At 40.9% G+C, this 22,566-nt stretch overlaps 1 protein-coding gene across 8 annotated transcripts in view; it reads right to left on the bottom strand.

The window, feature by feature from the left end:
• The window catches only part of LOC132821936 (diacylglycerol kinase delta-like), a 147,750-nt gene that overhangs the window by 31,536 nt on the left and 93,648 nt on the right, over window positions 1-22,566 (bottom strand). For all 8 annotated transcript variants that reach the window (XM_060834919.1, XM_060834920.1, XM_060834921.1 and 5 more), the window contains 13 exons: window positions 21,419-21,521; window positions 20,460-20,622; window positions 18,945-19,053; window positions 18,407-18,546; window positions 17,052-17,136; window positions 16,436-16,530; window positions 15,716-15,815; window positions 12,240-12,504; window positions 11,676-11,828; window positions 10,387-10,515; window positions 6,604-6,703; window positions 4,110-4,220; window positions 1,851-1,947 (listed from right to left, as the gene is read on the bottom strand). In XM_060834919.1, coding sequence (XP_060690902.1) covers window positions 1,851-1,947; window positions 4,110-4,220; window positions 6,604-6,703; window positions 10,387-10,515; window positions 11,676-11,828; window positions 12,240-12,504; window positions 15,716-15,815; window positions 16,436-16,530; window positions 17,052-17,136; window positions 18,407-18,546; window positions 18,945-19,053; window positions 20,460-20,622; window positions 21,419-21,521 — 1,650 coding nt within the window. The remainder of the gene's footprint in view (window positions 1-1,850; window positions 1,948-4,109; window positions 4,221-6,603; window positions 6,704-10,386; window positions 10,516-11,675; window positions 11,829-12,239; window positions 12,505-15,715; window positions 15,816-16,435; window positions 16,531-17,051; window positions 17,137-18,406; window positions 18,547-18,944; window positions 19,054-20,459; window positions 20,623-21,418; window positions 21,522-22,566) is intronic.

The following is a 22,566-nucleotide window of genomic DNA, read 5'->3' as shown; positions in this document are numbered from 1 at the left end:
TTTTTCTTTATGAGTAACACAAAAATTTTAGTTTGAATATTTAACGGAATTAGTGGAACTAGACTGACCTTTACAAAATCCATCTTACAGCAGTTCAGATATGTTGTTTCATTATCTGAATACAGTCAAGTTAATGTCAATGCACTGTGCCTAACAATGATATTAAATGCAAATTTGAATTGGTTTCTTTGAAAGAAAATGGCAGCATATTGTGAAGATGAATGAGATAACCAGGAAACAATCTTAAGATTCAGCCATCAACAACACCGGTGAATCAAGAAAAGCACATGTGTAGAGACATTTGAACAGTCAGTAGAATCATCAATATCCTTCAGGTAGTGAGATGCAAACCGTCCACTGCACGTTTGTTTTTGCACCTAACCTAGGAGTCAGGTCCTCCCACCAAAGTAGTTTCCCTGCATTAATGAATTAATTTCTAATTTTTAGCATCCCATTTAGATCACTCCTCATCCATTTAAACTGTGTATGTATCAACCAAATTAATACAACTTGTCCACATAACATAATTTTCTTTTAGCCCTAGTACTGTTTTTGTGAATCTTTCCCCCCAACACTGCAGAGCCAAAATAGCTTTCCTGAGGTTCAGCACCAAACGTTGAATGCATTAATCCAAATGGGGTGAGACACTCAGACTAGGTAATACAAAGTTAGAAAGTGCCGTTTCACACAATGGCACTTTGTAATACAGCAGGCTACATATCAGACTGCCACCACTGGAACTTGAATTCAAATCTAGCCCTGGATTGCTGGTATATCACTCTACATCACCAGTACTGTGCTGGAATCCTAGATTTAAAAATCTTTGTGTAATCCACGTTCAGTTAGCACAAATGTGAGACTGTAGGATAAAGCGCTCCCTCAATCCTGTCACAAAGACTCTTCCTCAGCAAGGTAACAAGTAAAGGACAATCACTATAGGCAGTGAAATTCATATGTGTATCATATATACACAGGTGAGATCTGAGAAGTATAGATGGATTCTCTTGCTGTGTCTAACTCATGCTCTAACTAATTAGAAGTACATGATAGAACAATGGGTAGCGAGTTTTACTCTCTAATGGTATATCAGATGGCACAGATACTCGACAGCGTTGAAACAGGCCCTTTAGCCCAACAAGTCCACACGGGCCCTTTGAAGAGTATCCCACCCAGACTCATTACCCTACCCTATTACCCCACATTTCTCCTGACTAATGCACCTAACCTATATATCCCTGATCACAATGGGCAATTTAGCATAGCCAATTCACCTAACCTGCACATCTTTGAGCAGTGGGAGGAAACGGGAGCACCCGGAGGAAATCCACGCAGACACGGAGAGAATGTCCAAACTCCAGACAGCAAAATCTCAATTAGCAATTTGATAAACTGATTTGTTAATGAGTTTTAGATCATTGTCTCCAAGGAAGAAATAGTGCCCAGGCCACAAGAGAACTTCTTCAAATAATGTCAAGAAATATTTTACATCCATTTAAGCTGTCAGAAAGGACCTGCATTTAATGTCTCATCTGAAAGATAGCAGCCCTCAGCACTGCACCAAAAACAGCCCAGATTGCGTACTCTAAACCCCAACTCAAACATCAAACCTCTGAATTAGAACTGAGTGTTGTGGCTGGGCAAAATTCATATAGAGATCCAAAATGGGAAAATGCAGAGTGGGAGCTGGATGATATCTGACTCATGCTGTCCACTAGGCAGAAGTCCTGAGCACAATGCTTAGTCCACCAGCTCTAACGTCCCTTATTTGAAGGTTAATTTGAAATACATTATTCAAAAAGGTCACCAAGGTCAAATGTTCAAGAGTTGGTGAAAGTAAATTAAATGCCCACCTCCAATAGTACTTTCTGCTCGAGGTTTTTGTAGGTTCTATGCAGCAACTCCTTAGTTCCAAGAACCCCATACCACATCATGTTTTTTGTACGACTCCTGAGGAAATACTATAAAAAGTTAAATACAGTTCAAGGAGACACCAAGCATCAAAACCAAATTCCATCACTTCTCACTTGTATAGCCAGTTCATATTGAACCAGTGGTCAATAAAACAAGTTATATTGCTGGGTACGAGCTACCTAGTATGCAGCTATGCCACCCATCAATAATGACCGACTGGTTACTGCTGAAACCCAACATATTGACAGTCAACCCCAAATCCCAGGCATTCCAACAGTCAACCCCAAATCCCAGGCATTCCAACAGTCAACCCCAAATCCCAGGCATTCCAACAGTCAACACCAAATCCCAGGCATACTGACGGTTAACACTGAAACCTGGGCATACTGACAGTAAAAGCACATTCCAGACATATTGACAGTCAACACTACATCCCAGGTATACTGACAGTTGACCTGAGTCTGTGGCACACTGCTCATCAACACTGCATCTGAAATAACCTGTCTGTCAACACCTGTTCCCCTGCATACAGCCAGTCAATGCCAGGTGCAAGTAACGCTGCAGTACAATACTGAATATAGAGCTGATCTGTTAGGACAGAAACTGGTGAAGTCTTGGCAGAATAATTAGCTATAGTATCAGGAATATGGAAATTTGTTGGATAGATGGAGGCTTGAAGTAGGAGAGGAATTGTGAAGCATAATGAAAGGATAATTTGGTATAGAGTCTGGGTGGAGTTGGACTGAAAAAATAAAAATATTTGACGAAGGAAGACTTAGAGATGCAGCATAGGTAAGGTGTTCGACAAGGTTCCCCATTGGATACTGGTTAGCAAGGTTAGAGCTCATGGAATACAGGGAGAACTATCCATTTGGATACAGAACTGGCTCAAAGGTAGAAGACAGAGGGTGGTGGTGGAGGGCTGCTTTTCAGAAGGGAGGCCTGTGACTAGTGAAGTGCCACAGGGATCACTACCAGGTCCACTACTTTTTGTCATATATATAATGATTTGGATGTAAGCATAAGAGGTACAGTTAGTAAGTTTACAGATGACACCAACATTGGAGGTGTAGTGGACAGCGAAGAAGGTCATCTCAGATTACAATGGGACTGTGATCAGATGGGCAAATGGGCTGAGGAGTGGCAGATGGAGTTTAATTCAGATAAATGCAAGGTGCTGCATTTTGGGAAAGCAAATCTTAGCAGGACTTATACACTTATTGGCAAAGTCCTAGGGAGTGTTGCTGAACAAAGAGACCTTGGAGTGCAGGTTCATAGTTCATTGAAAGTGGAGTTGCAGTTAAATAGGATAGTGAAGAAGGTGTTTGGTATGCTTTCTTTTATTGGTCAGAGCATTGAGTACAGGAGTTGGAAGGTCATATTGTGGCTGTACAGGACATTGTTTCTGCCACTTTTGGAATACTGCGTGCAATTCTGGTCTCCTTCCTATCGGAAAGATGTTGTTAAACTTGAAAGGGTTCAGGAAAAATTTACAAGGAGGTTGCCAGGGTTGAAGGATTTGAGCCATAGGGAGACGTTGAATAGACTGGGCTGTTTTCCCTGGAGCATCGGAGGCTGAGGAGTGACCTTATAGAGGTTTATAAAATCATGAGGGGCATGGATAGGATAAGTAGACCAAGTCTTTTCCCTGGGGTGGGTGAGTCCAAATCTAGAGGCCATATGTTTAAGGTGAGAGCAGAAAGATTTAAAGGAGATCTAAGGGGCAACATTTTCACGCAGAGGGTGGTACATGTAAGGAAGGAGCTGCCAGAGGAAGTGGTGGAGGCTGGTACAATTACAACATTTAAAAGGCATCTGGATGGGTATATAAATAGGAAGGGTTTAGAGGGATATGGACAAGGTGCTGGCAGGTGGGACTAGATTGGGTTGGGATAGCTGGTTGGGATGGACGGGTTGGATGGAAGGGTCTATTCCATGCTGTACATCTCTATGACTCTAAGTGGAACTGGAAATTCTTGGATTTAATCTGATGAGCAATGTAGGAATTTGAAGCACACTTAGCTAGAATGTGTCTGCCAAATTCAGACTCTGTGCTTCTTTTCTGACGTCAATGACCCTCTCTTTGTGCAATTTGAAAGGTGAACTTTGGTGGGAAAGGGTTAAACCAGCAGCTTTTGAGTAGTGACAAAATGGCCATTTTTTCAGGACAGCACTCTATTGATTACTGGTTTTCTCACCTGCATTTTTCTGGATGTTCATCCCGTTTGTTGTTGAAATCAAGAGAAATTTTTGCATCCAATCCAATACCAAAGTAATTGTTCATTACACACTTTTCCGTATACCCATTTCTGAAGAACAAAATAAATTAAACTTAGCCTCTTGCATCGCAGATTCAAACAGAGAAAAGAACCACCATTTCAATTAATTTTACCTTGGAAAGGTATATTCATCAGATCATCACCAGATAATTACCAGCAAAGCGCACAACAAAGTGACATTTCCAACTAGAACATGCTATTAGAGAGTTGGATGCACAATACGATAACTTTGAACTGCAAATCGCCTACAACCAGAGATTTGCACTACAACCAGAAGACTCTTCAAGACAGGAAGGTACCTGATCAGGAATCTACTTCAAATAGTCGTCCTCTGACCAGTTGAGCTGTGGTCTCCAAAAACACATCCAGTGAAGAGAAGGATTTTCAATGAGGAAACTGGGTAGTGTTACAGAACAGAGGCCAAGGGGGTTGGGTACATTATTTTTTGAAACTTCCATTACAGGTGGACAGGGTGTTTAAAAAGGTGTTTAACAAGCTTGCATTCATTGCTCAGACCTTTGGAGTAGAGGTGTTGAGACGTTCTATGATGAGGTTCTATAGGGCATTAGTGAGGCCTCTTCTGGAGTACTTTGTGCAGTTCTGGTCGCCTGCTATAGCAAGGATATTATTAAACTGGAGAGGGTTCAGAAAAGATTTACTATGATGTTGCTGGGAATGGAGGGTTTGAGTCAAAAAAGTAGGTTGGGACTTTTTGTACACTGGAGCATAGGAAGTTTATAAAATCATGAGGGGCATGGATAAGGTGAATAGCAAGAGTCTTTGCACTATGTGGGGAAGTTCAAAACTAGGGGGCATATTTTTAAGCTGACAGGCAAAAGATTTAAAAAGGAAACGAGAGGCAACATTTTTACATAGAAGATGGTTTGCGTGTGGAATGAATTTCCAGAGGAAGTGGTGGATGCAGGTACAGTTACAACATCTAAGAGGTATTTGGATAAGTATGTGAATAGGAAAGGTTTGGAAGGATATGAGCCAAGTGCGGGCAAGTGGACGAGTTTGGCCGAAGAGTCTGTTTCATGTTACATTATTCTATTACCAGAGACTGAGGGCTGCTTATACAGACTCCAGTTAAGCTGGGTTACAAATGCAATCACAGTAAACAATCTTTGCACTCCAGATCTCTTGATGGATAATGCTCTTTTATAAGGTTTCAAGAAATAAAACTGATACTCTGAGAAATGAGGAGTGATATTGGGAGGGATGCATCGGAACGCAGTTTAGGAATGAGCATAAAAGTGAAACATAATAATAAAAACAATCTTACAAAGATCAATAACTCAGTTTAACATATTTTGATGGGTTATACTAGTCAAGATACCTGGGGTTTGTTACTTAAGCAGTACTGCCATCTGAAAAGGCTTGGATACATGTTTAACAAATGGATTTTAAAAAGAAAATCTATTTCAATACTTGCCAATGTTTTTGTTGCTTCAAAACTTTTTTCATAATTATTTCCTTTTTTTGACTTGCATACCAACAACTGACCTAAAGGGGGAGCTAGTTGCTTACTACATTCAACACTCTTGCCACCAAGCCCAGTGGGAACCACTCTGGTGAGAATGCCTAGTCCAGCTCCCTCACTGCCCTGATGGTAGATACTCAGCCTATGTCTGCTGCCTGCTTCGTGCAGCTCAGATGGAGTACAACCTAAAAAGTGTGATGGTCACATCTCTGGCCTTTCTAATTTAATGGATTGGGAATTAGAAATGAATTTTGTTCCTGTAAATTTACCTTGCCTTCTTGAAAGTTCTGACTCACCCGAAATACAGATCCAGTAGCAATAATAGCCCTCGAGTACCCATCTTGCTTGACTATCATTTTCATCTCAAACTTTCAACAATTGGAAGCAAGAACTACTGAGAGGGAAATGTGAGTGAGCTTTAGTCTGAATCTAACTAGCACTGATTTGCAGGTGTCTGAATGGACAGGTATAGATGGAGGGTTCTGAAGCGAGGTCCTTGACCTGAAACACTGAATGTTTCTTTCTCCACAGAAGCTGCCAGATTTCAGCATTTCTAGCACTTTACCTTTTTCTAATGTCAAGTATCTACAGTATTTTGCTTTTGCTGTTGGACAAGTAACTTCAATCTGTAATGAACATGTACTATATATGATCCTGAAATATCAGATGGGACAATGTCAAGACAACCTAAATCTCAAGCTAATTAGAGCTTTACTTAACCTAGAACAGCCTGTTCTCGTACACTATAAAGATCACATTTTCTTTGCACTTATTAGTTACTTTGATCAGCATTAACAGAAATCACAACAAATAAGATCTAAAATAAACCAAAGGAATTATTTAGAACCAGATTGAAACACCTTGAATAAATGCACAGCAGATGGATATATTAACAGGTAAACAAAAACACTGATTGCTCATGGTACATACAGAATATCAGGTTCCGGGTTCACAGTATCAGCATGGACAAATAACATTTTGCTGATGACAGATCCGCCAGCCAAGGAAGCAGCCAATCCAGCTCTCAAACCTGATGGGAGGTGCAGAGGACAGGGAGTAAGTGGTGAAATCAATATTGTAAGCGCTAGCCAGCGCAAAACAGAATCAACTACACCCCCACCTGAATAAAAGGAAAGTTCCCAAGTTAACATTGCTGAGTCCAGTATGAAAACAGTGTTCAGATCCTCAGCCCCTTTTCCCCACATTTTCTGACACACAGTGTCTCAGATGATGATGTCAGGTGTTGAACTGTGAAAGGCAAGAGTTAGAATAGAAACAGTTTGCAGACTACCACATGAGAAGGAAGGTATCCAAACAATATGTTCAAGCTTCTCAATAAGGAAATGTTACAACTTTCAAAACATCAGTGTTTCCTACTTTTGCGTTATACTTGGGACAGGCCTTGCATGAATTCTGGTTCATTACTGATGTGATAATCTCATTCCTGGCTATCTCACTACTCGTTCTACAACTCTGAAACAGTCAATAACCTGTTTCGCTGTTCAACAGTTGCCACCATAAACCATGAAGTGCAGTCAATAACTGTAAGGTAAAATTAGTGATTGTAAAGTTCAGTCATTGGCCTAGAAGTTGGGAGTCAGGAGCCCAGGAGATGCAGCCACAAATCATAAGGTACAGTCAGTAATGATAAAGGGGCAGTCAATAACTTTAACGGATAGTCAGTTCAGGCATAAGTCTAGACTGTGAATGACAAATGAACATGTGTTTGCTTTTCCTACACCAAAAATACTACCAGACCACTACAGTTTGCAGTAAAGGTTACCAGATTGTTATCAGCTGGAATGTTGTCTTTTTTATTCTGTGAATTTGGTGTTCACAAATCTCTGGCTAGGAAAGGCTAGTCACCTTGAGAAGATGGTGATGAGCTGCATCTTGAACTGCAGCAGCCCTGAGTTGTAGGTAGATACACAGTGCTGTTAGGGAGAGCTCCAGGATGTTTGACTCAGTGACATTGAAGGAATGGTGATATAGTTCCGAGTCAGGATTGCGTGTCATCAGCCCGAATTTCACTTTCCTGCCTGATTCCCATAACCCTATAACCCATTACAAACTAAAAATGTATTCAGTGTCCCAGTGTACACCACATCCCTGGGTAGTGAATTCTACAGATTCAACACCTTTTGAGAGAAGAAATTCATCCTTATCGGTTTTAAATCTGATACCTGTCAGTTAAAGTTATGACCTCTCGACTTGGTTAGACGTGTGATTCTTCTGGGACACTTTGTCTAGGCCCACAGCATTGAGTGCCTTCAGCTACTTCTTGATGTCACATGGAGTGTATGGAGTTGGTGGAGAACAGCATCTCTGATAATGGAGACATTAGGTGGAGGCTGAGATGGATCATTTCATTCGACAAGCCTGGCTGAAGATGGATGCAAATACTTCAGTTTTATTTTTTGTTCCGATGTGCTGGGCTTCCCCATAATTGAATGTGTGAATATCTGTGAAGCCTCCACCTCCTGTTGGTTGTTTAATTGTTCTTACATAACTAGATGTGGCAGTACTGCTGATCTTAGGTCCCATCTGTTTGTTGTGGAAAACTTTAGCTCTGTCTGTCACTTGCTGCTTCTATTGTTCAGCATGTGAGTATTCCTGTATTGTGGCATCACTAGATTGACACCTAATTTTGAGGTGTGCCTGGGGCTGCTCTCTACTGGTCATTGAACTCGGGATTTTCCAAGAGTGGGGGATATGCTAGACAATTAGGTTTCAGATTCTGCTGCTGCTGAATGACCAGCTTTGAGTTCTTCAATGTGTCTGAAAGCTGTTCCATTTAGCACAGCGGCAGGGCCATCCTACAATGGAAGATAATGTCAACAGGAAAATGGAACTCTGTTTCTACAGATACTGTGTGGAGGTTGCTCATACCAGTACTGTCTTGGCAGATGCAACTGTGACAACTCGACTGGTGAGCATGAAGTCAAGTACATTTTTTCCCTTGTTAGTTCCCTCACCACATGCCACATATCCTGCTGATTATCACATTCCATCCCTAATAAGCTGATGAACCAGTACTGATTCATATTTAGTGTCACATGGAGGAATCACTGAGGGTGACACGGGCACAGAATTTACTCTGGGTCATGGATTTCAATATCTGGTGACACAAGTAGCTCAACAATACCACCACTACTGCCAGAGCTAGTTGAGTCTTAAGGTAGTTAGCAACTGCTACTTTAAGACTCAGCCAACTCTGTCAGCAGCAGTGTTGCTGAGCCACTCGTAATGATAGATATTAAAGTCTGTCACCCAGAGTAAAAACTGCACCCTTGCCAACCTCAGTGATTCCTCCAAGTGACATTAAACATGAACCAGTACTTGTTCATCAGCTGATTAGGAGCAGAATGTAATATTCAGCAGGATATTTCCTTGCCTATGTCTAACTCGGTAACATAAGATTTCATGGGATTAAGTAGTAATATTAAGGATTCTCTGGGCTACTCCTGTTGACTGCATACTATTGTGCCACCATCTCTGGTGGATGTATCCAGGCGGTACCGTAGGATGTAACCAGGAATATTAATGATGGTGGCATCTGGGACGTTGTACGATTCCAAGGGCATGATTATGCCAGGCTACTGTTTGACTAATTGCTGAGACAGCTATTCCAATGTTTCAACAAGCACCTAGATGTTGATGAGGAGAATTTTGCAGGGTCGACAGAGTTGTTTTTGCTACTGTTGTATTGGTCAATTCCATGTGGATTGTTCGATTTCATTCATTTCTAATTTGCCCTCTGTAGCTCAGGGTAAGTCTTGCTCCAGTTGTCTTTGAAGTGAGAAGTACAGTGTACAGTAGGGGCTGTGTTACTGTTGATATTGTTTTCGTGCATACGAACAAGGAACAGGAGTAGGTTATGCAGCCCCTTGAGCCTGCTCCGCCATTCAGTAAGATCCTGGTTGATCTGATTGTTACCATAAGTCTGTATTCGAGCCCACTGCTGATAAATTTCCACCCCCTTCTTTACCAAGGATCTATCCATCTCTGCACTAAAGATATTCAAAGAAACTGTCTTCATTGCCTTTCCAGAAAGAGTTTCATAGACACTTGACACTCTCAGAAAAACACTGCAGCTTATTTCTTTCAAATAGGCACCCCTTTATTTTTGACCAGTGACCCTAAGTTCTAGGTTTTCCCTCCAAAAGGAAATATCCTTCAAAGTTTGTGAGAAGATTTGTAGCTCGGGTGCTCGTTGTTGTGATTCTATTCGCCGAGCAGGGAATTTGTGTTGCAGACGTTTCGTCCCCTGTCTAGGTGACATCCTCAGTGCTTGGGAGCCTCCTGTGAAGCGCTTCTGTGAGCTTTCCTCCGGCATTTGTAGTGGTTTGAATCTGCCGCTTCCGGTTGTCAGTTCCAGTCTCTCCACATTGTCCCTGTCAAGATCCTTCAGGATCTCATATGTATCAATCAAGTCACCTCTTAATCTTCGAAGTTCCCGTGCATATGTAAGCCTAACTGTACAACCTTTCCTCATAAGACAAACTGCTCATTCTAGTAATTAGACTCATAAACCTCCTTGAATTGCCTCCAGCACATCTACACCTCCATGTGTGTCCATGGTCCACTATGCATGGTACTCCACATGTGGTCTCACCAGAACCCTAAAGAACTGAAGCAGAATCCCTAGTTTTGAATTCAAGTCCCCCTCACAATAAATGATAACATTCTATTAGCTTTCTTAGCATCACTTACTTGGGTAAAGAATCTTGGAGTTAAGCATTGGCAAGTTGTCTCGATTTGCTGTTGGAGTAGGAAGTGAAGAAGAGCTGCCGATCGATAAGCTTCCTTTACTGATCCTCCTCTCACAGGGAGACTTTGGCACTGCAATAACAACAGGACAACAGTCTCCAGTTACATTCTGTTGGTTACTATAAACTGAGATCCTTATAACCACACTAAGACTTACCCACACAACCTAACAATCCTTCACATGAACAGAAGCACACTGCAGAAATGTAAAAATTCAGGAGAATCACAATGACTGGAACCATGAAATGATCCAAATAAGAAAGCCTAACTGTTCAGCACAAACAAGCCTTAAATGTAAATGCTCCCAGTTTCAACTTGTTGGCAAATTATGTATTTTATCTTTTTGTCAGGTCTTCTAAAAACATTGTCTAAACCAGGGTAGACCAACAGCCATGAAGAACCAAAGCCAAATACTAGAAGTTGTACTTCCACTTTCTGAGTTTGTCATTTGCTGAATTGACAAGTTGTTTCTTTGCCACTATGTGTTTTCCTATTCTCTCCCTGAATGGTCCAACATTCATCAGGTGAAAGGCAGATACATCAAACAAAAATCAATGACATTTCTGCTTGCAGACCCCATTCAGTTCTGCTCCCACAAAGTTCAATTTTTACCTGCAGATTTTGAGTCATGCCATTTCAACCCTCAGACTTTACTCAGTGTCATTCTCACTCTCAGACCTTGCTCTGCACCACTTCTGTTCTTAGGCCTTGTTCAGTACATTTTCATCCTCAGACCATGTCAGTGCTATTCCTACCTTGAGGAATTGGACAGTGCCATTCCTATCCTAAGACTCATTAAATTCCAATTCTGACTCAGAATTTGGTTGGTGATGTTCCTGCCATACTTCCAACCCCCACATTGCTTTAATGGCATTGTTACATACAGTTCTCATTTAATGTTGACCAATATCCTACTTCTAAGACACTACTATTAGGTTCTAAGTTTCCTCTCACTCATCTCATGATGTTTCATCTCTTGGTTTCTTTCCATACTCCTCTTTTTCCCTCATGTTACATTTCTCTTCCCTTCCTCCTTTTTCCCCAGCTGTGCTTTTTCACCAAATCTCTTAGAAGTGCTCCATGTTTTCCACAAAAATCTAGAATTCTATCTCTGCAAACTTGTGTGTCTTAGTCCATGTAAGAGCTTTTTACAAAGATGAAAATTTATAATAACTGTATCAAATGGTCTTATGCATGTACAGTTCTGTACCAGAGAACTTCAAGTTCAGTACCTTTCCGGTAGACCCTTCCTTTAATATTGGCACTATACGAGGAGTGCAGTGAGATCTTGTCTTCAGTTTGGGATTCTCTCTTTTCTTCCTCTGAACAGAGACCAAAGGTGTAACCTTCCTGATCCTGTGTCTGCGCATTTTGTTCATCCACAGCTGGACAGAACAGTGAGAACAAAGATTATCAATCGTAAGCTATTCAACACGACTAAAGCTGTTTATGACTTTTTTCCCACAATGCCTTAATGTGCTGATTACTTGTTAACTATGTCTGTTACTGGTCAAATACACATTGATGCATTTTTAATTTGTCCTGTTATGTTTAAAATGTTGAGTTATTTCTGTGAAAAATTCAAACTGGTAAAACCCAGACACCTAAAATGTTTTAGCAATGAAAAAAGATGTGGACATTGCATTGAACCACCTTTTATCTTGGTTACTGTTAACCTTTAATTCATATAATTAGGGGCCAGGAAGTTTTGTACAGACTAGTTAGGTGCCTGATGCTTGCCTATATCAATATAATAAAGCCACTAACTGTGCAGTGAGCTGCTCGTGATCGCTTACCTTTCTCTGCATGTTCTATAATCTGTCGTATTGCTTTCTTCAAGCTATTTGCTCGCAACATGAGTTGCTCTCTTGGGCGGAATATCTGTGGCCTGGGGGAGCAGGCCGGCCTGTCCTCAGCCAGGTCACACGTGATATTGGTTGTCTCACAATCTTCTTGCTCTTCAGCAATTGTTGGCGGTGGGTTTGGTAAGGATGATGCCGCCTGGGATTCATCACTGAGCGTTTTAAGCAATGAGTCCAGTTTTTCTTTGAGGACAGAACACTATGATAAAATGAAGAATATATCAGAATGGTTCATGAAAATATTGTGGCAATAAGGAGTGCAGAGATAGTAAAGATATAATATCTTAAGGAATAAAGCAAGTGTTAGTCAATGGTTATCAAGGGTAATGGTACAATGAGGTGCACAAGGAATTTGGATAAGGAGATAGTTGTTGATTCTTGGTGGAAAAGCTGTATTATCAATGGCATTACAGAAATCTGGTTCAACAATGCCACTGATTTGCTACATATACAGGAACAAAGATGATTTTGGTAGAAAAGAAAAAGTGGAAGGGAAATAATAGAAAAGAACATCTTTGGAACATGTATAAACCTGCCTCGACAAGCTGTGCAAAAGGTGGAAATTGCATGATGGGAAACCTGAAAGGTCAGGTACAATCTGTGGACATCAGCTGACAGAGAAACATTGAATGCAGGAACAGACCATTTGGCCCTTTGAGCAGATGGCTGATCACCTACTAGTTGTGAATAACTAGTTCCTGCTTTACTCCCATTTCATCTTGTCCCTTTAGCCCCAAGTGCTACATCCAACTCCTTCTTGAAATCAATCAATGTCTTGGCCTTGACTGCCTTCTGGCTTCCCACTGTCTGGCTGAAGAGATTTCTCATTATCTGAGTCCTAAATGGTTTACCCTAAACTTCTGGATTGTGACCCTTGGTACTGGACTCCCCTGCAGGGGCATCCTTTCTGCAATTACTCTGTCCAGACTGTTCAACTTTTATAGGTTTCTATGAAATTACTCCTCATTCTTATGAGCTCCCAACAAATATAATCCTAACTGACTCTACCTCTCCTCATTTGTCAGTCTTGCCATCCCAGGAATCAGTTTTTGCACTCTCTGTACCAAGAACAGCCTTTGTCAGATAAAGAGATCTGTTGGGTACTATCCAGCTAGGAAAACAGAGGATCAGTAATATATTATGGAATCCTTACAGTGTGGAAGCAGGCCATTTGGCCCATTTAGTTCAAGCCAACTTCCACAGAGTATCTCTGCCAGAGCCTCCCTCACAGCCTATTCCTCTAATTCTGCACTTTCTATTGCTAACTCTCCTAGCCTGCCCATCTCTGGACACTATGGGCAACTTATCATGGTCAGTCCACCTGACCTGCACATCTTTAGACTGTGGGAGGGAACTAGAGCATCCAGAGAAAACCCACGCAGATGCAGGGAGAATGCAGAATGTATCCACACAAACTATATTAGAGATTCACTAAGTAAATTCTTGAACTCACGGGGTTACATACTGTATCAATTGCCAGGGATAGACTGAAAAGTATTTGAAGGGGCAAACAGGAGTGAGGCCATGGACCTTGACCTAATAATGCAAGGGACAATTGGTAAATGAACCTGTGACCAGGATGCTATCAGATCTGATCTTAAATATGAGATGCTACAGCAGATTACAGACAGGAAATACAACAAGATTGTAAAGCAAACCACAGTGAGAGATTACAATATGTTGCCATTTAAATTTAAGCTTATAATAGAAATAGCAAAACGTACTATAGGGATTTCAAATTTCGGAAGGTAAATGACAAAGATAAACTGGCTGGCATCATTGAAATGGCAAAATAGCTCCTGTTTAGGTATATTGTACAGATCACAAAACAAATGCATGTCACTAAAGAAAGGAGGAAATAATAGAAGCAAAAATATGGCAAGAAAAAATTGTTCATAATATAATGTGAGCATGCAATGGTTTACACAAATAAATATGATTGCAAGGAATGGATGTTATTCGACAATAGCTAAAATGGAAAATGAGGGAAGAATAACCAAATACTAAGACCAAGTCAGAATTTCTAGAATAATAGACAGTGTAAAAAGGGAACACTGGAACCACTAAACGACCTCAAGGATAAAAAGTAAATTAAATGATCAAGGGGCACTGACTATAAGAGAGACCTCTTGTGGATACAGAAGGAATCCTATAAGAGGGGAGAGTGAATTATTGAGGCAGGTATGGTACAGTAAGAGAAAATCTGTACAAAATAATAAGCCATCTTAGTTAACATATTTATAGGGGTTCTTTGCAAAATGACAGAACTTGTTGGTAGTGGAAATAAAATGGATGTGATACATTTAGATTTCAGCAAGGGTTTCTATATTGTGTCTCATGGTAAGACTGCAAGGTCGAACTTTAGGCTAGCCAATGAAACAGGTTGAAAGTGAGCTAAATGGGTGAAAGCAAGTGGGGTACGTGCGTGCATGTATGTGTGTGCATGCGCGTGTGCGCAGGGGTCAAACAGGAAGTTAGAAACCAGTCAAATATAAAGAGATATTGATTTTAGAATTAGTTCATGAGTGTGGGCATCACTGGCTGGACTAACATTTATTGCCTGTGCCTAGCTGCTGTTGAGAAGGTGATGGTGAGTTGTCTTCTTGAACTGCTGCAGTCTAAGTATTGTAGAAAGACGGACAATGTCATTTGGGAGGGAGATCCAGGATTTTGAACCACTGACACTGAAGGAACGGCAATGTTAGAATGGTGAGTGGCTTAGAGAGGATCTTGGAGGTGGCAGAGTTCCAATGTATCTACTGCCCTTATCCTTCCAGATGGAAGCAACTGTGAGCTTGGATGGTGTCTTGATGAATTTCTGCAGCATCTTGTAAATAGTATACAATACTGGTACTGAGCTTGGTGGAGGAGGGACTGAATGTTTGTGGACATGATGCCAAGCAAGTGGGTCGCTTTGGTCTGGATGGTGTTGAGGTTCTTGACTGCTGGGTTGAAGTTGCATCATCAAGTGGTGAGTATTCCATCACACTCCTCATTTGTGCTCGTAGATGGTAGACGGCTTTGGGAAGTTTTGATTAGTGAAAAAAATCAGTCGGAGCAGTAAACAATACTCTTGCTTTGCTGCATGTGTCGAGCAGCGCAGCTGACTTGAAACAAAGTCTTATTGCACTTGAAATACTATCCAGTGGACAAACTGATTACATTTGAAAACAAAACTTTAAAGCGAATACTGGTACCAAGTGACACTGAATATGGCCAAATGCAGACCATTAAGTCGAGGAAAAGAATAAGCCGCCCAGCTAATTAGCAACAGACACTTATTGTCTGATCTCAGTTACTTAGGTGATCTGATAGTGGGGTTGCCAGCGCCTGTGGAACTTTGAGTCAGTGTCACTAGCAGAGAAAACTGAAGGGAAAAAGTGGTTGATGGTAAAGCTTTCCCTGCATACCTTTCTCGCCATAGTCTCTGATTCTTCCCAGTTCTCTGCTGTTCTTTCATAAGCCTTCCCGACCCGGGCAACAAAATCTTTCACTGTTTCACAAAGGACTCTGCAACGGGAAAGCAGGTGAACAATGCAAATATCAGCACCTGATATTATTCAGACTGGTTTGTGCCAAATGTAGCCATCCTCTCAATAGCTCTGCTGGTTTTCATCATGCAAAATTTACTTTGACCATGCTGCCTTTTCTGTCTCTTGATGTGTGAGTGATCAATACTAACCATGTGGCCATCACTGAATTAGAGCAATGGAGGGTTGCATGAGACAGCCAGAAGCCACACTTCTGACTGCTCCAAGTTAAAACATTCAACAGACTTATGCAAAATCAAATTTTGTATTGTCAGTGCCAAATCTGAGCTTTCTGTTTTGCTTTTCTTGCATTTCATCTGACTTTGTCTGCATCGATCAAGAAATTTGGTTGGCCCTGATAACAAAATAACTGGGCACTATCCAGCTACAGATTTCTGCAGTTGTTAATTCAGTACACAGAATGCCTGCTGCTCTAAGTGTGGAAAAAAAACACAACTTGCACACTTGATTTATTTTTTAAGTGGCAGATTGGAGGGAAAAGAGCAAAAACAAATGCACGGAATATGGAGAAAAGCAGGAAGGAATGGCTGAAACCACTCAGCCTTGTGACGATTTGACATTTTGTGATATAATACTCACTTGGCTGATGATATTATCACTGAATGCTGATCTGATGTCAGGATTTTTGAGAGGTGTGCAGCAACGGAATCCTCATAGAATGAAATTTGCTGTACCTGAGGCAAATTGAACACAAGTTACATTAACAACTCTCACAGCCCAGCCCATATAACTGTGCACAAAGTGAAAAAGCTATTCTGGAACAAAGAATAGACGTTAGGAATAACAGTAAGCCACCCAGCTCTTCACGTGATAATACTGATATGTATCTTTTATAACTTTAATCATCTATCAAATCTTCCCTTTACCTTCACAGATTTTCAGAGAACTCCCTTCATCTAATGACATATAAAATATTCTTCAAAACATTATTATCTATGAGAAAAATGGAACATAAGCTCTACAGTCGAACAAAGACAAAGGTTGGGGCTCAGGAGTAGTGAAGAATTTGCTTGTATCAAAAACAGAATAGAGAAATACATTTGCATCCTCACCCCTAGCATTTCATTAAATGATTGGTGAACAATGAGAGTTGATTACATTATTACTGAACGTCACGGCCATGCTGTAAGCTTGTATTACTTGACAACTATTTTGATGCACCGATCGTTGTACCCATATTGAGCAGACTCCTTACCTCCAAATCATCACTGAAATCCTCTATCCCCAGGGAAGATGAGGAATGTCGTGGCACTTTTGTTTCGTAAACCATTATACCCCATCTATAAAAATCAACATTATGATTAAACTACTACCGGTGGGTTTTCCCTTTTCTCAGCCACTGCACATGATTCCAGGCCATTATGTTTCTCCCAATTATGCATTGTTACACTAATTCCTTATATCATGCATGACTCTTCTTCTCCGTGCACCATGCACTATTCCTTTTCCATCCACATCATGCATCATTACCATCCCTCATATCATGCACTATCATTCACCCAGTAGCACACTACTTTGATTCCCACTATGCATGATTACTCACCCATCCTTTACAACACAGCATTATTCTATCCCTACTACAATGCAGCCTTACCAAGCTTACAGGAAGGTAACCTTCAACCTTTTCCAACAATGGAAATTAATCTGCGAAGCACTCAGTAAATAGCCTCTCACCTATGCAAGAGAAATGGCCATTACCTGGCCCTTTGCTGCTTCTAGACTGCTGCACCATTGTGTCCTCCCCTATTCCCTGAGCCGATTGGTCTAAGATTACGAACTCAAGGTCAATATGTCCCAAGGATCCACAATGCTTGCTGTTGTCTTAGCCACATCCATAGTGTGTTACAATGCTTGTTACTGTGCAGTAAACTTTCTTGCATCTTTTCTCAGTTACTGAACATCACTGCTTCTATCACACGTCTATAAGCTTGCTGCTGAATATCTTATCGCCTCACCTCCTTGTCAGCATTTACTTATTGAGAAGAAAGTGAGGTCTGCAGATGCTGGAGATCAGAGCTGAAAATGTGTTGCTGGAAAAGCGCAGCAGGTCAGGCAGCATCCAAGGAACAGGAGATTCAACGTTTCGGGCATAAGCCCTTCTTCAAGAATTCCTGAAGAAGGGCTTATGCCTGAAACATCGAATCTCCTGTTCCTTGGATGCTGCCTGACCTGCTGCGCTTTTCCAGCAACACATTTTCAGCATTTACTTATCCTCAGATAAAACTTCCGCACGCATCAACAAATGTGTGAGCCTATATAGAGTCAGCAGGTTACTTGACAGTGAGAAAACATCACAGTTATGCCCAATTCCATCCTCACTCAGCATCCTATATACACTTTCTAGCAGAAGTGTGATCAGGAGCAGGAACCCTGACTACTTTGCCCCTCTCAGAAACAAAGATAATGAAAATTTTGTATATCCAAGTGTCAAAGGAAAAACATGGTATTGTGCATTAAAGTTAAATGAACAGAATGCAGTGAAACAGGCTTCTCCTCGCACTGACTTAACTATTAAAAGAAAACGAGCAAATTTGTTAACAATGTTCTCACCGGTCCAGCATTTTTGTACTTGCTCTTTCCAGTTTCTCCAGGATCTGAGGAAGCTGAGTGTCATCATCACAGGCTGATCCCCATCCAAGCACACGTGCCAGATCATTTCCTGTACCCAAAGGTAAAACTCCCATCTGGCACTGAGAAAGTTTGGCAGTTACTAAAAACAAGAATCACCAATTTCCTAGAACACCCCACCCTCACCTGCTGGGCTCTGTACCAAACCCATTATCTCAATCTCTCATACTACAGCATTCTCAAAGACAGGAAGTGAAATGATGGATCTGATGTTCAGAGAAATCAAAAATAAAATGGAGCTGGACTGATTAAACCAATGAAAGAATGAGCAGACTGGCTCTGCAAGAAAGAGAATGATGGGCCCAAATATCAAACTTGACTTGGACTGATTTGTAATTTTTCTCTGAATTACTTTGCTGGAGAATTGTGAACACCAACCATTATTTATTGTTATTGTGTCTCTGGCTCAAATCAAAAAGAGAAAGTATTTATCTTGTTTACACAAGATTTTACACTATACCTGTTTGTGAAGATTGAGACTATCGATTTCAGACAGCACCCATCCAACGCTGCCATCTCCACCACATACTAGGATTCGAAATGTGTCAAACTTTTGGAATAACCGCAAACTGTAAACAAAAAGACAGTGTGTACAATGACACTGTTGCTTGGTCTGTGCTGCTTTAAAACAACCACAACAAATGGAATAAACCCTAAATAACATTCCCAAAGCTGTTTGACTTCATATCTCAACTGAATATGAATATTACTATAATTCCACTTCTTTGTTATACAATTATTTCCACACTTGCATGTTTGCCTTTCCATCCAAAATAGCTAAGAATCAAATTTCAATCTCCTGCTCAATCATTACCCTTAACAGCCCTCAGCTCATCTTCGGTTTAAATACCAAAGCCTGTACTGTTGCTAATTCTTGAATTTAAGAAGTCTTTTATTTCTCACTATTATTTGATGTTCTACTCAAGTATTTCTGCTATCAACTTGAAGCAAAGTATACTGTGATCACGGTTTTCAAGGGTTTAGCTAATTTTATGTCATCTACTTGCCCTGCATAATTTAACCAGATATATGTCAAATACCACGCCCTCTTTGAAGAAGTCACAAAATTACTCCTAAAATCATTGGAAGAAACAGATCACTGCTCACACATGTAGTTTGTTTATTCACATTTGTTTATTTCTCCAAGCACAATATTCTGTGCCATTAATAATTATAATTCATGCCTAAAATTAGACCTCAAATGATAACTCCCATGATCAAACTGCAAATCAAACATTTGCATAAATTCCAAAACTAGAACTCCATCAGTTCACAATGACAACTATGGTGACCCACTCAAGTAGAACTCGCACAATTTAAAATCCTTCTAGTTGGTTTGTACAAGCACCTCTGGATTGTCAATGTGATCGTACATTATTCACAGGATTGAATAGTGAGGGCCAGCAAGGTCTTAAGCATGTGGAATGAATCATAGCTAGGCCCATGCTTTACTAACTATTAGAGTCATAGAGATGTACAACATGGAAACAGACCCTTTGTTCCAACCTGTCCATGCCGACCAGATATCCCAACCCAATCTAGTCCCAACTGCCAGCACCGGCCCATATTCCTCCAAACCCTTCCTATTCATATACCCATCCAAATGCCTCTTAAAATGTTGCAATTGTACCAGCCTCCACCACATCCTCTGGCAGCTCATTGCATACACGTACCATCCTCTGCGTGAAAACACTGCCCCTTAGATCTCTTTTATATCTTTCCCCTCTCAACCTAAACCTATGCCCTCTAGTTCCCCGACCCCAGGGAAAACTTTCCAGCAGTGGCCACTAGCTAGTCACTTGGAGCAGGAACTCTCAAGTCTTTTCCTAACTTTGTGACTGAGGTGATTGCTACACCTGCAATTACTTGCCAACTCCACAAGAGCAGTTTTGATTTTGTCTTAATAAAACCTATAATCTGATAACTCTGAACTGCAAAGTGTGTGTGCTTGAAGGAAATGTGAAGCACCTCCTACCCAAGATGTGGGCCTCCGTTCATCAAGTCAAACACCTGAGCCGGGTTCAGCAACTGCTTGAATCTCCTCAGGAACTTCACCCCCTGGTTATCGCCACTTTTAGAGTTCACAAACACAAGAAGTGGACTGGTACATGATGGTGGGCACGTTGCTTTCCAAAACCCTGAAGAATAGCAGGAATGAGATTAAACGTTTTGCTGAGTTAGTCAGTCATTGAGAAAAAGCAGTGAGTTCAGTAGTTGACAATATCTCTCAATCCTGAACGCTGTACCTCTAACAATGCTGATTTATAAGTTTGGGTCATTGTGACTTTTATTGGATATGTCATTTCGGATCTTACCACTGATTAGAGAGCAGCACCACGACTGAGTACGCAACTGGTATTATAGCAGAGCCCTGTGTCTTATTCATTCACAACATATAGCTGGGCTGCTGTCAGGCTGAAGTTACCATGGGTGATTATAGCATGTTTCAACAAAGTTGTGGACCCATATACAGTCAGTCACTCCTTCATATCTTCATTAACTCACTCACAATTGTTGTCTCTTCAAAACTACTCATATTTGTTCAAACTCCCAGACATCAACCCATAGCTGCACCCAAACTGGCATGGGTACTTTCTAACACTCATTCATTCACAAATTATCTTACACCCATTCACAGTCACTAACATTTTATCACAGGCTGACATCCATTGATACCCTCTCACTGTCACTGTCAACAGTCCTTCACACACACTCAAAACCTCCCTGTGACATCTTCTCGTGGTTTGTTTGTGCCATTCTCTCTGCTCCTCAGATCACATACAAACCACTCATTCCTAGACTTGGGACAAATATCTCACCTACTCCCAGCCTTGGGTTAATTCTAACGTCCTTGTTCCCCTCAGTTCAAAAGAGTTTGTGATAAATGCAGGCAAATTGCTCTTAGAACAGGTGAAACAAAGGCACTGAACTCACCATCAGAGTCAATGCTGTTGAGTGCAGTCGGAGGAATAACAGAAACCTTACACTGTCCCAGAGGACATTTAATAGGAAGCATGTCTTTACAGGCTGTGTGCACCTGGAGGAAATAATTATGACACACAAATTAGCATGAAGTGATCCAAAGTGGAGGTCAAAATTGATCAAGAGAAGAGCAGAAGATGTGATTAGCAGTGAGGGAGAAAATACAAATTAAGATTTATCTGTTCAAGTTTACAACAGATTGACAGACTCTCATACATTTCGTTGCACGAGTGATGATGTGACTTTTCTAATGGATGCATACAATTCCCTTGCATAAAATTCCAAATTTTGTATGGTATTGATTGAACTCAGTTACTTGGTATGCCTACACAAGCAAAACATGAACTTGGCTACATCCAGCTAACAATTGCTGTAGCTTCAAACACAACTGCATAGCTAAATTGTGGCAAATGGTAAAGCCTCTTAACCAGCATATGTAACTTCTGTACTTCTAAATATGACCTCCAACGTATAATAATCAAATCAATGTTTTCCTTAAAGGGCACAAAGAGTTTCAGTCTATTCAAACTATGATCTAGTCTCCTGCTATGACTTGGCACTGTTCCTTCTCTACAGGCATGGATTCTGTGCAGGGATCTGGCCCACTAAAATATGCAGTCAGATAAAGACTGTACATAGCACTGGTCTGCAGCGCATTCCATGGAAAGAACTCCATAGGATGACTGGTATTGCTGAAAATGTCTACAACAATTGTGGATAGACAGGACACTGAGATGGGGAATGGGATAGAGATAGGAAGGAAGAGAAAGGCAGCAATGGGAGAGAGCTTGAAGTTGGGGAAGCGGAACTGAGGGAAGCAATGAGGGAAATGTGAAACAAGAAAAACTGAAAGGACTGCGGATGCTGTAAATCAGAAATAAAAACAGAAGCTCCTGAAAAAAGGTTAGCAGGTCAGGCAGCATCAGTGGAGAGAAATCAAAGTTAACGTTTCGGGCCCGGTGACTCTTCCTCAGAACTGATATCCTAGTGCAGCAAAAAGGACAAATAGAAAACAAGTGTGGATAAGAAGCAAATAAACAAAGTCATAGGCAGGGATGGATGACAGTGAGAAGATTCAGCAGTGAGTAGAGAGAATGGAT

Source organism: Hemiscyllium ocellatum, chromosome 13 (assembly GCF_020745735.1).
Source record: "Hemiscyllium ocellatum isolate sHemOce1 chromosome 13, sHemOce1.pat.X.cur, whole genome shotgun sequence".
Lineage (NCBI taxonomy): Eukaryota > Metazoa > Chordata > Chondrichthyes > Orectolobiformes > Hemiscylliidae > Hemiscyllium > Hemiscyllium ocellatum.
The sequence above is the reverse complement of the archived record's forward strand: the minus strand, read 5'-3'. Positions and strand labels throughout refer to the sequence as shown.